Source organism: Panthera leo, chromosome C1 (genome assembly GCF_018350215.1).
Source record: "Panthera leo isolate Ple1 chromosome C1, P.leo_Ple1_pat1.1, whole genome shotgun sequence".
In the NCBI taxonomy this organism is placed as follows: Eukaryota; Metazoa; Chordata; class Mammalia; order Carnivora; family Felidae; genus Panthera; species Panthera leo.
In genome coordinates this window covers 181,428,281-181,442,000 of record NC_056686.1, presented here as the reverse complement: position 1 = coordinate 181,442,000, position 13,720 = coordinate 181,428,281, and the positions used below count along the sequence as shown (strand labels likewise).

General features: G+C 35.5%; 1 protein-coding gene across 3 annotated transcripts in view; it reads left to right on the top strand.

Moving 5' to 3' along the window:
• STK17B (serine/threonine kinase 17b) overlaps positions 1-13,720 on the top strand; it is a 31,441-nt gene that overhangs the window by 9,480 nt on the left and 8,241 nt on the right. For all 3 annotated transcript variants that reach the window (XM_042949533.1, XM_042949532.1, XM_042949534.1), the window contains 2 exons: positions 6,274-6,486; positions 11,921-12,065. In XM_042949533.1, coding sequence (XP_042805467.1) covers positions 6,274-6,486; positions 11,921-12,065 — 358 coding nt within the window. The remainder of the gene's footprint in view (positions 1-6,273; positions 6,487-11,920; positions 12,066-13,720) is intronic.

Genomic DNA, 13,720 nt, shown 5'->3' with positions numbered 1-13,720 from the left:
TCTCGTGGTCCGTGAGTTCGAGCCCCGCGTCGGGCTCTGTGCTGACAGCTCAGAGCCTGGAGCCTGTTTCAGATTCTGTGTCTCCCTCTCTCTGACCCTCCCTCGTTCATGCTCTCTGTCTCTCTCTGTCTCAAAAATAAATAAACGTTAAAAAAAAAAATTAAAAAAAAATAAATTCACATATTGAATTTTCTGGGTCTATAGTTTTATAAAATTCACTTGATCATTTTAAAAAATGGTTGGAATTCTAGAAAGTCATCATTTCTTCTATTATTATACAGGATCTAGTTTTAACTGACTTGGAAATCAAATCTGTAGAGAGTTAGTGAGCTTGTATGATATATCCCACCTAGCTTAAGAGCCCCTGATAGGAGGTCAGGGTTCTTAATTTGAGGCTGTGCATGGCAACAGATAGCTTAGCATAGTGGACTGTCAAGTCCAAATCCGGGCTCTGCCATTTCCAAACCGTGTGACCTCAATTAAATTTCTGTACCTCTTAGTGCTATAATTTCCTCATCTGAGAAGTGGGGATGAAGATAATTGTATCTATCTTCTATGGTTGTTATGAGGATTAAATTAGTTAATATTTGTGAAGTAGTAGAATCTTATTAATTTTTGTTAAAATTTTTTAAAATTCCTAGGATATTGTGCTGGGCTACAAAACAAATAAGGAGGGTCTCCTCCTCTTTTTTCCTAAATTAAACAAAAAGACTTAACACATATTTGATGGTATAATTCTGTATGACAAACAATGCATGTTCTATAAGTAAAACCCTGTACTTAACGCTAACACTTACCTGTTTTGCCTGATGAGAGTGTAAATTCCTTAAGGCCAAGGGGCAGCCTGGGATTCTGCAATTTAGTACTACCATTTTAATATATATGGAAGTTGTAAAAATAGACTAAGATATTTATGTTATATGTTCAGCATCTTTGAACTTTAAATTAAAGACATTTAGCAGAGTTGAAAGATGGTGATCAGTTTCTATCTTCGGTTTGATTTTAGTTCTGGAGGTAAATGTTTTGCTTATCTTAAATTAAAATGGTTTGCTAAGTCTGTGTTTGTATTGATAGATCTATAGTAAGATAGTATGATTGATTTTTATCTTTGAAAATCTCAGTGTGAAAACAAAAGTTGACTGGACCATGAAAAGTAATTCTGTTCTTGGTGATCTTTTACAGGAAGGGTGACAAGTCCTAGCCTTATCAGTTGTTGGATGCAGTCTTTCTTTTGCAAAATAAGGATGATAACATCTACTTCATTAGACTAAGGACTAAATATGAAAGCATTTTTCTTAATTCCTGGCGTATTTATTTATTTAATTTTATGTACAAAGTATCTGGGTGTTTTAATGGTGTATTGAAAGATACAGTTTTAAAAACCTTTCAGGATGTTTCTTGGAAGGGGCACCTGGGTGGCTCAATCAGCTGAGTGTCTGACTTCAGCTCAGGTCAGGATCTTGTGGTTTGTGAGTTCGAGCCCATGTCAGGCTCTGTGCTGACAGCTCAGAACCTGGAGCCTGCTTCAGATTCTGTGTCTCCCTCTCTCTCTGCCCCTTCCCCGCTCATGTTCTGTCTCTCTCTCTCTCTCTCTCTCTCTCATAAACATTAAAAAATTTTTCTTAAAAAAAGAATGTTTCTAGGAAAGTGTTTAGTTCTAAATCTGTGATTATTTCTGTTTGCATTATAACAGGAAGGAGTAAGTTTTACTTTTAGTTGCCTGTATCTCACATCAAATAGTGATAGAATCTTTGCACTGGAAGGACTTTGGTGGTCAGTGGTGGTCTAATACAATTTACGCAGCAATCTTTCCTATACTTTTCTTGACAAGCTGTTTATCCAGCCTTAATTTGAATGCTGCCGTGATGGGGAACTCATTACCTCAGAATGTATCTGTTCCATTTTGTGGGTGCCTCTTAGGCACAGAAGGTTCTGTTTTCTACTCTACTAACATCTACCCAATAGATGTGGTTCATCTTTTGTAGCTGCATGTAATGTCCTTGTAAAAATTCTTCAGAGATTTGAATATGGCCAAACATTGCCAGTTTCCTTAAATGCTCATATTATGACCTAATTTCCAGACAGCCTTCCTTGATCCAGTTACCTTCTTCTGGACTCCTTGTATTTTTCATTGTCAGTCTTAAAATGAGGAGGCCTAGAGTGTACACAGTTTGGTCAGTATCTTAACATCTAGAATGCTGTAAAGGTTTATTGAGGTAGCTTAAGATTCCATTGGGAGTCTTCTTTCTTTTTTCTTCAACAACCATGTCAAATATGTGTCATATAGCATCATGTAGTATATTAGTAAAAAACACATTAAATTGGAAGTCAGTTGACCTGTCTTTACTGTGGATCTAAAGTTGTGTGATCTACTTAGTTGTGTGATTTCCTTTTCGTTGAGAGGGTGGACTAGATGTCTCCAAGTTTCCTTCTATTGCAAAGATGTTTGGCAACTGCTTTGAGCAGGTAACTGAATATAAAAAGCTTTGAACAGTAAACACAATAAAGGGGATCTTTTCCATTTTTCTAAGTTATAGTTTGATCAGTAACTGTACATATATTTATTAAGTTAACTTTGCAAAATAAGGGATATTATGGGGGCTAGAAAGTCTATAAAATACTTTTTCCTTTGAGAGATTTGTAGAACCTAAACTTTGGGGAGGACAGTATTAATAATTACATTGTTTTATAAATGAGATACTATCATAAATAACAAGCCTGAACTTGAATCAGGTGTATTTTTTAACATTCTAGAGCAAAAACTCATAATAGACTCTGATTAAAACAAACTCAGATTGCTAATATCCCCTCTTCTAATATCTTTATGAAAGAGACCTAACATTTTTCTTTGAATTAATATGGGCTAATGAGTCAGATGGTAAATTTTGATATTTCTTTTTTTTATTAAAAAAAAATATGTTTATTTTATTTTTGGGAGAGAAAGCAGGGAGGGGCAAAGAAAGAGAGGAAGACACAGAAACTGAAGCAGGCTCCAAACTCTGCGCTATCAGCACAGAGCCTGACGTGGAGCTCGAACCCAGGAACTATGAGATCATGACCTGAACCGAAGTGGGAGGTTTAACCAACTGAGCCACCCAGGTGCCCCTTGGTATTTCTAATTAGTAAAACTTGATCAGTTGGAAATCATGATCTTTCATCTGTCAATAACTTGCTTTAAGTTCTTCCACTATTGCTACTAACTTTAATATCCTATACTAATGCACAATGAAAATTAAGATCAAAATACTGTTTTTCTTGAGGCTTTACATTTTGAACTATGTAAACATAATTCTAGCATGTGGTGTGAACTACAAAAGTCTTTTAAATCAAGTTGATCTTTCTAAATCAACTTTTTAAAATTTAATTTTAAGATGTTAGTGCTGAAGAATTTATTTTCCTTTAGCAGACTAAAAGAAAATATGTAAAAGTTAACAGTTCGTTTTAGACTATTCTCAAAAAACTTTGCATTGTTCCTGTTTTTTAACATGTTGGATATGTTTTTTTCCACCCCTCCCCCAACTGAGGCAAGGTTTCTTAGGACTTCTTGTGGTTAGAAGGGTGAGGCAGATGCAGAAATAAACGTCAGCTTCCTTTGTGGCTCACCCTCCCCCCCTCCTTTCACATTTTATCGTCTATTCTAGAATGCAAAAGGGTAACTACTAGCACTTTTCACTGCTGGGAAATCTAGTCAGCTTTGCCTTTTTAGGTTATGAATTAAGTATTGTTGTTAAGGGTATTTAATTTTCTTAAATATTTCTGTTAAGTTTGATACAGGAAAATTATGATAAAAGATTATTTTTGTTACTTCTAAACTGCAACTAACATTTTAGAATAGGAAATAAATACTCTTTCCTTCCTAAGTCATCTGATAATTATGGTAAGAATATTTACCTTATTTAACAGCATATACATTTATATATATGTAAAATGTTACTGGAATTTCAAATAACTTTTAAAAATATAAATGCTTTAACTACAGGATATAAACTAAAATAGCACAGTGTATGGTATTCTAGTAGGTGCATAGCTCTTGCATTCATTCAACAGATATTTCAGTTCCTGTTATGCATTAGCAAAGTGTACAGTTTATAACAACTGTAGTAATTAGAACAAACAGGGTCTCTGCCTACATAGGACTTTTACCCAGTGGTAAGCACTGACAGGTAAATAAATAAGTACCAGCATCATTTGGTCACTTTTGTACTGGATTGTTTAAAAAAGCCTCATAACAATACATGAAACAATGAGGTTAAAAAGTGTTACCAGTTAATTTTGCTCTTTGTTCCTGAGAAGATTCTGGCTTATAGATGTAATTACAAAATTGCAGCAGAACTTAATTGTCACAGTTGGTAGTATAAACTTTTTTTTTTTTCAGATGGACAATTTTCTTGGCTAACTTGTTTCTGTTTACTTAGTTTTACAAGGTGAATTTCTGTATAAAACTCAAAATTTCCTTTCTGTTTTAGACACACTTTCACTTCTAAATGTGAGTGAGAATTGGCAGAAGTGAGTTGCACTTCTTAAAAAATGATCTTAAAGGGAGGAATTGTTTTGTAGTGATTAGAAGAGAAAGCTAAAAATTCACCTTCCATAGTTTAATTCTTGGCACTCCAATTCCATATATGATGTTTCATGAGTCATTTAATCTTAGTTTGACTTGATTTATCCAGTATAAAATCTATAAAGGGTAGTTTGAAGACAAAGACTGATGACCTTTTTGTATGCTCATTGAAATGCATTGAATTGTATTGCTTTTGCATATGGTGAGAAAGTGCCTTAGTTTAAATTATATATGCCAAATCTTAAATGAAACGTTCTTTCCAAGAATCAGGCTTGTGCATGCAAATTTATTGAGTTGTATGTTTTGATGAATGTAGAAGAGTCAGATTATAGCCTGGTCACTTCTTTTGGCATTGTAGCATACTTTTTCAGCTTGGTTTCCTGTCCTTTTCACCGGCACCAGTTTTGAAGAAATGTGGGAAATAAAGAGTAGGAATCCTTGTCATCCTGGCCCTTGAGAATAGCAATTAAAATAACAATCAAACAATTTATTTTGTTCCCCCCTCCCCAACCCCAAATACCAGGTTTTCCTTGCTAAGCACCTGACATGTGTTAGAAGTCAAATTGGAGAAAGAAGAGTTAGGGAACAAAAGTTCTTCTCTGAAGACCCTTTATTTATACTTCATATGTTAGTTTGAGCCTTAGGATATAGGTTCTTAATCTTGGATCCTGTGGACTCAGGTTTAGAAGGTCGATAGATGGGCTTTGAAGTCTGAAAACCCTCTGGAATTGTATGTAAAACTTTCTGTTTAAGGGCATGCGTACATTTTTCTGGGTAGGCAGTCAGTTGCCTTTATTAGTTTCTTAAAATAGTCTTACTCAAAATAGCTCTCGATCTTTGGGAAATTAGATTTTGGGCAACTATACACTTAGTATAGTGTAGATTTAAATTTTGGCTGAGATGCTGAGCACTTCTGTTGGAGAGAGCTAAACACCTACTTATTCCTAAAATGATAAACATGACCTTAATGGGTGTATTTGTACTTAGCTATTGATAACTATTAATTTTCTTAGTTGATCATGAAGTGTCTCTGGATACTCTCCGTAGGATACATATACCTCTGTTATCTGTTACAGGCTTCATAGACTACTGGCCAATATTAAGAGATTTACTGGAAAAACAACTACTAAATTAGTGATAGAAAGTTTCAAAGATTGTTAAACATGGTGCTGAAAGGCAAAGCGATTACACTGATACAATGAAATGTCAAATACCCACTTTTGCTTTAATTTTAATTTTTTATTTTGGAAGGAAGCTGTTTTGATTAGAGAGTTAGTGTGGTACCCTTTTAAAGGTACAGTCTTTGGAAATAGACTAAGATACATATACTCTCTGGGCTCTGCAAAACAATTTCATTGCTATGTAGGATTGTTATGATATTTAAACACAAACATTTATAACAAGAGTATGTCATGGAGTTGGAATGCAAATGAGATCTCCCCTACAATGATAACGTATTATATTAACAGTGATGAACAAATACAGTTATGTCTTATCCTGTTTTTACATTTGCCATTTTAATTTTTCTGTGATAATAATATAAATTTCATAAAAGTATATGTAGTATTTGATTCAGTTAAGAGAACATAGTTCTCAACTAATGGCATAGTTGTTTGAAAGGATTAATTCTAAATTGGAGTTGTAACTGTGTGTTATGTTAATATTGTTCTTTTTGGAAAAGTTAAAATTGACTGTCCTCATTTTCCCCCCAGAGGAAAGTTTGCTGTGGTTAGACAGTGTATATCAAAATCTACTGGCCAAGAATATGCTGCGAAGTTTCTGAAAAAGAGAAGAAGAGGACAGGATTGTCGAGCAGAGATTCTACACGAGATTGCCGTACTTGAATTGGCAAAATCTTGCCCTCATGTGATTAATCTTCATGAAGTCTATGAAAATACCAGTGAAATCATTTTGATATTGGAGTAGTAAGTATATACTTTAATAAATTTAAATAAATTTGTAGTACTTATTTTAATTGGTGGGATAAAGGTGGCTTGAAATGTTAAGAACAAGAATGATAAAAGTAAGACAAGAACTTATAAAGATTTGGGGGCACCTGGGTGGCTCAGTCTGTTGGGTGTCCAACTTTTAATTTCAGCCCAGGTCATGATCTCACAGTTCATGAGATCAAACCCTGCATTGGGCTCTGCACTGACAGAATGGAGCCTGCTTGGGATTCTCTCTTACTGAGTCTCTCTGCCTCTCCCCCACTTGCACACACACATGTGCTTTCTCTCTCTCTCAAAATAAACATTTAGGAAAAAAAACTTGTAAAGATTTCTGTTGATAAAATATTAGAGAGACATGGTGTATATTTGAATATTTTCACATATACACAAAAACTAATTAAACAGTACACACAAAAAAACCCAAATGACATCACAATGCTTGAGGAATGTGGTGAAACAAGTATACTTTCATTGCTAATAGCATAGAAAGTCGAAGAGTTTTTGTGCAGAACTACCTGATGGATAAATAGAATTGAAATCATTTATATAATTTATCCATCTATTTGAAAAAATACATCCAAAGGAATGACTCATGGAGAATAGAAGGGTGAATTTGCATGAAGGTGAAGGTGTGCTTGTCACATTGTTTGTTGAAGAAACACATTTACTTAGTATTGTGTAACTTGTGAAAAACTGTTAGGAATTGTAGCAATAAGAAATAAAATATATCTCTTCCCACAACTCAGTGAAAAGCTGAAAACACCCAAATAGTCAACAATTCATCACATTAAGCATGGGGTAGGTCATGGTTAAGCCAACTGGCCGGTTAATTAGTATATTCACATGTGACTCTAAAATAGTACCTTTATGAGTGACAGTTTGACACATTTATTATATGTATATAAAATGTGTTTGAACATCTACAACAATTGGAAAAGGTTAGCTAAATTTATGTTTAATATGCTTTTAGCGTCTGATAATTTTTTATAGAAGAAATCTATTTTATAATAAACTAAAGAGATTAAGTATTTACTTCAGAAAAAAGTGCATTATAAATATGGTAATTCTTTTTAGTGGTTAACCTGCATCATTGCCTTTTTGAATGTAAAAGTATATTATGTAGCCTAGGGGTGTCTGAGTGGCTCAGTCTATTAAGCTTCTAACTCTTGATTTTGGTTCAGGTCATGCATGATCCCAGGGTCATGGGCTCAAGCCCCGTATTGGGCTCTCTGCTGAGTATGAAGCCTGCGTAAGATTTTCTCTCTCTCTCTTCTCTCTCTCTCTTCCTCTGCCCTTGTCTCCCACTCATGCTCTTTCTCTGCCTTTCTCTCTCTCTCTAAAATAAAATAATAAAAAACAAAAAGTAATATAGCCTAATTTTAGTATTCAGGTATTTTAAGGATGAAGAAGTTTGTTTATATATTTGTAAAAAGTATGTTTTTATACCAGGAAAGTTGATTACCTAGAATCAACTTATAAATATGAAAATGCTTATTTTGCAAAATGTTAAACTGGCAAGTAGTTCATTTAAGAATGAATACTATGGGGGCACCTGGGTGGCTCTGTTGGTTGAGCGACTGACTTTGGCTCAGGTCATGATCTCATGGTTCATGGGTTCGAGCCCCGCGTCAGGCTCTGTGCTGACAGCTCAGAGCCTGGAGCCTGCTTCAGATTCTGTGTCTCCCTCTCTCTCTGCCCCTCCCCTGCTCACACTCTGTCTCTCTCACTCTCTCTCTCTCTCTCTCAAATATAAATAAATGTCAAAAAAATTAAAAAAAAAAAAAAAAAAAGAATGACTACTATGAGGGTGCCTGGGTGGCTCAGTCAGTTAAACATCTGACTTCAGCTCAGGTCATGATCTCACGGTTCATGGGTTTGAGCCCCACATTGGGCTCTGTGCTAACAGCTCAGAGCCTAGAGCCTGCTTTGGCTTCTCTCTCTCTCTCTCTCTCTCTCTCTCTCTGTTCCTCCTCTGCTCACGCTCTCTGTCTCTCTCTCAAATAAACATTAAAAAAAATTTTATTAAAGAATTAATACTATGTACATTTCCCATAAAACAACATACTAAGGTATAATATAACACCTTCAAAATAAGTTAGAATCACAGAAATGCCCAGGATACTATCAGTCTGATTTCATTTTTCATATATTTTGTGATTATTTTTGTTAGATTAATCTAACCTTTAAAAAGTTATCTACTTGGGTATTTTGCTAAGCAAAATAAGTCAGTCAGAGAAAGACCAATACCATATGATTTCATTCATATGTGGAATTTGAGAAATTTGATAGGTGAACATAGGGGAAGGGAAGAAAAAATATAAAAAGAGGGAGGCAAACCATAAGAGACTCTTAAATACAGAGAACAAACTGAGGGTTGATGGGGGTGGGGGATGGGGGTGGGTTAAATAGGTGATGGGCATTAAGGAGGTCACTTTTGGGAATGAGCACTGGGTGTCATATGTAAGAAATGAATCACTGGGTTCTACTCCTGAAGCCAAGACTACACTGTATGTTAACTAACTTGAGAAAAAAAAAAGTTATCTACTTGCATGACACTGCACGTTTGAAGTATGTGAAAAGGAGCTAACCTTTTTCAAACATAGTAATGGAATACTAGTTTTAGAGAATGAATACATAGGAGCATTGAGTACTTTCATAAAATTTTCTTTGGGGGATTTATCTAAATAGCAACAACAAAATATATCAGAAAATTTTGACACATTTTATGGTTGGATTTTGTTCATACTCTGAAAATTGATTCAGGTACCCTGCCAAGTAAACTGAATTCCATAAGGGCACAATTGTACTTTATGGCTGAAGTGTATAGCAAGCACTCATTAAATGTATAAATGGATTAAAATAATTAAAAAAAAAATTTTTAATGCTTATTTTTGAGAGAGACAGAGCATGATCAGGGGAGGGGCAGAGAGAGAGGGAGACACAGAATCTGAAGCAGGCTCCAGGCTCTGAGCTGTCCACAGAGAGCCCAACATGGGGCTTGAACTCACGGACTGTGAAATCATGACCTGAGCCGAAGTCAGATGCTGAACCGACTGAGCCACCCAGCACCCCTGAAATAATTTATTACTAGATCAACTAAGACCTACTAAAATTTATTGCTAGAATTTGGTTTAGTTCTTACTACTTTTTGGGTAGCATTGTCACATCAGATAATCTCAAAGGTAAAAATGTAGCCAGGGAGACTTAGTTATTTTCATAAGGTGGCATAATTTTTTATGTGGTGAAAGTAGAACGGTGAAATCTTTTACTCTAATAACAATTACCAATCTGATCCCCTCCTCAAGTCATCCTACATACTTTTCTTCCTTGACTTTTTTGGTACAAAATTTAAAATCTTCAAAGAAGTTGAAAGAACAGTATAATTAATACTCATACTTTTCAGTTTGATTTACCAATTGTTGACATCTTACCACATTTATTTAGCCTTTTGAAAGATGTATAACACATAGGTTTACATGACAGTGTACTTCTACTAAAGTACTATTATCACACACAACATATATACAAATACATATGCGAATGAAGGCAAACACTCCAAATTTCTAAATTTGTTGGTTGATGTCCCATCAGAGGACAACTCTTCTAATAGAGAAAAAGGAGGTGTACCCGAATATGCCTTCCAGGGCAATGATAATGGTATATAGGAGTCTTTTATCTCTATAGAGAGATTTTTTCCTCTCTAGTCACTGCTCTTGTGTGGCTTGTTTGACCAAATCATCTGCTTGTCTACTACTCACTGCTTACATTTATTCTAGCTTCTGCTGACTTCTGTAATCTGCTTCTTGTGTTATCTGTTCATTCCCTCCTCTTAGCTCCTCTTCCTAATTTTCCGTTTCCCATAGCTCTACCTGTGTCCTGCTTTTATGGGAAAAATGGCAATCCTACAAAAGACATTGGTCAACTTACCAACCTAAAAAGAAGAGACAATCTCATTGGCTGACAATCATAATATTTGTTTGATTTTGTTACTGAAACAAACAAAAAACCCTTAGGATACTTTTGGTTATAAAAGTAATACCTATGCATTGTGTTAAATTTAGAGGACATAGAAGATAGAAATTATATGTAAACTGGTTACTTTTATGGCACGTTCCTATATTTTAAAGTTATTTTTATTTTTTGGTCTGTGAATATATACCTTCAGAAACAAAGCTTTTTCTTTCCCTTTTCTTTTCCTTCTTATGACTGCTCATACATATGACATGCTTCTTCCTCTTGTCAGTCAGTGAGACTTCTGAATTTCAGTTTCAGCTGCTCTGAAGAATGACTGCCTATTCCATCATTCATTCATTCAACAAACCTTTATTGAACACCTTCTACATGTCAGACACTGTCCTGTTTTACCACATAGAATATGCTTTACTTGAGATATTCTTTTTTTTTTTAATATTTTTTTTATGTTTATTTATTTTTGAGAGTGAAAGTGAGAGAGAGCATGAGCCGGGGAGGAGCAGAGAGAGAGGGAGACACAGAATCTGAAGCAGGCTTCAGGCTCTGAAGCACAGAGCCCGATGTGGGACTCGACCCCATGAACCATGAGATCATGACCCGAGTCAAAGTCAGACACTTAGCCGACTGAGCCACCCAGTCACCCTATTTGAGGTGTTCTTAAATATACCTTATAAATTTTTGAATAACCATCTGGGGGGGGGGGGAGGGAGGAGGGTTTGCATTTTTTTAGATTTAATCTTCAAAAAAAATGTATGGGTGCCAGAGTGACTCAGTCGGCTGAGCGTCCGACTCGATTTCGGCTGAGGTCATGATCTCAGGGTCAATGGGATCAAGCCCTGTGTTGGGCTCCACACTGGGCATGGAACTTGCTTGGGATTCTCTCTCTCTCTCTTTCTGTCCCTCTCCCCTGTTTGCACTCTCTCTTAAAAAAAAAAAAAAAAAATCTATTGAGCTCAGTTATGACTCTGTTTTACAGATGGTGAAAGACAAATAAATGACTGATCCTAGTTATATTGCTGGTAAATAGCAGATTTGGGATTTAAATTTATATCATTTGATTCCAAACCAAGGGCCTTTTTTCTATGCTTTTGTCAGCATTGTTTAGATTTTCAATTCTTTTAAAAATAATAAAGATTTGGGAAGCTACAGTACAAGATACTGGTTAAGAATGCAGATTTTTGCCCATATCATACAGACTCAGGTTCTGGTTTCCTGTTTACTATGTTACCTTGTACAAGTAGCTTAACCTCTTTGTACTTATTTCTTCATCAGTCAAATGGGAATAATAACCCACATAGTTGTCATGAGAATCAAAAGTATATGTATCTATAGAGAGAGACTAGATAGCTATAGCTTTTACTTAACAGTTTTACAGTATTTAAAAATTGTCATTTTTAGGTCAATGATTTTCCAAGTTTCTATTTGAATTTTATTTCAGTGCTGCAGGTGGAGAAATTTTCAACTTGTGTTTACCTGAGCTGGCTGAAATGGTTTCTGAAAATGACATTATCAGACTCATTAAACAAATACTTGAAGGAGTATGTTATCTACATCAGAATAACATTGTACATCTTGATTTAAAGGTAATGTACCATATGATTTTAAGTAATATAGCATCTTTTTTCCTTCTGCTCTTGGGATGCATAATTGCAAGCTGGATTTGGTAGGAAGCAACAGTCAGATTATGACTCTCTGTACTGCACTGGGTGCACTTGTGTATGTGTGCTACATGGACTTAATTTTGTATTGGCAGAGAGGAGAGGACTGCATGTGCGAGCAGATCAAATTAATCACTGGGCTCTTAAAAACCATCATTCCTCCCTGTTCTAATTCTTCAATCATTGTACCCCATCCCACTCTTACATCCTGGATTTCTCATCTTGTAAAACTGCCCCATCTCTAAAATACTCTAGCCTAATCTCCATCTCTGAAGATAACCTCCTTCTAGTGCTCATTTCTTTGCTCCCATTATATTCATTCATTTTTCTCTTGAGATGTTTAGTCTTTTGGCCCCTCCATTTTTGCCCCCCAGACCATTCAGTCCCCTTACTCAAGCCCTGAAATACCATTTTAAACTCTTACGTTATTATCCTTTCTCTTTATCTTTCCTCCACAGCCACCCAAAATCTCAATCAATCTGTGTCTTATTTTTTGAACATTGGATTCTTCTCTTTCTATATTGTCTCCCTTTGCATGATCCTTTGCCCTTCACTACCACTTTCACCATAATGATGATTCCCAGTTCTCTTTCCTATAGCCCAGACTTCTCTCCTAAATTCCAAATTATTTTCTTCAACTGCAAATTAGGTACCATTTGGGTATCTTGTACAAACTTTGTCTCAAAATTTGTCTCAAACTAGACTTTCTTTCTTTTTCTTACCCCATTTTCAAAAGAAAAAACATGTTTGTCTGTGTTGGGCCCCCCTCTGGAAGAGGGTAGTGTTAAGTACCTAGCAGCCCTGCCGTGTCCCCTACCAATAAGCTGTTGTAAAAACAACAATATGGTACATATCCGGACGATCATGCCCCCACAAACTTGCTGTTGGGTCTTTCTCCTGCTAAGGATAAACCAAGTGTATTACATAACACCACACAGCACTTGAGGTTGGGGATGGGAAATAAACCTGGCTTTGTATATCCTAAAGCCTGTGGTTGACAACAGTAGATCTAATTACCCTTACCTCTTCTCCTTTAATGTCTCTGTGATTTAATAATAAACAAGCATTGGGTTTTCCTGAAGTTAGACTTAGAATTCTTCTCACAGACTTTGGGAACAGCACCTTGGCAACTATTTGGGTTATGACTGTGGCAAGGAATTTTGTAATAGCAAAGTCTTCAGCAAAGTCTCTTGGTTCTGGGAAGCAATGGGTGACACTTTCCATGCATCAATATATCTTATTGTCTAAGCTAATAGACCCAGAACCATCATACTGAACCATTTTCTGTTTCTGGAAAAGTATACATTTTTTATTCCTTCATACTTTCTTTCATGCTGTTCCCTAGAGTGCCTTTCTAACCGGAATACTCCTATTTATTCTGTAAGGTTCAGCTTAAATATCATCTCTACAGCAAAAGGTTCTTAGACTTTATAATAGGCAGAATTAAGTAGTCTTGTGTTTATTATTCAGTTTATCTCATAATCACTCAATCTGTATATTCATCTAACTTTGTTTTCATCCAAACTAAGAATCCTTTGAGTATAATTTTACCTTTATTTATCATTGAGCATAAAGCTTTT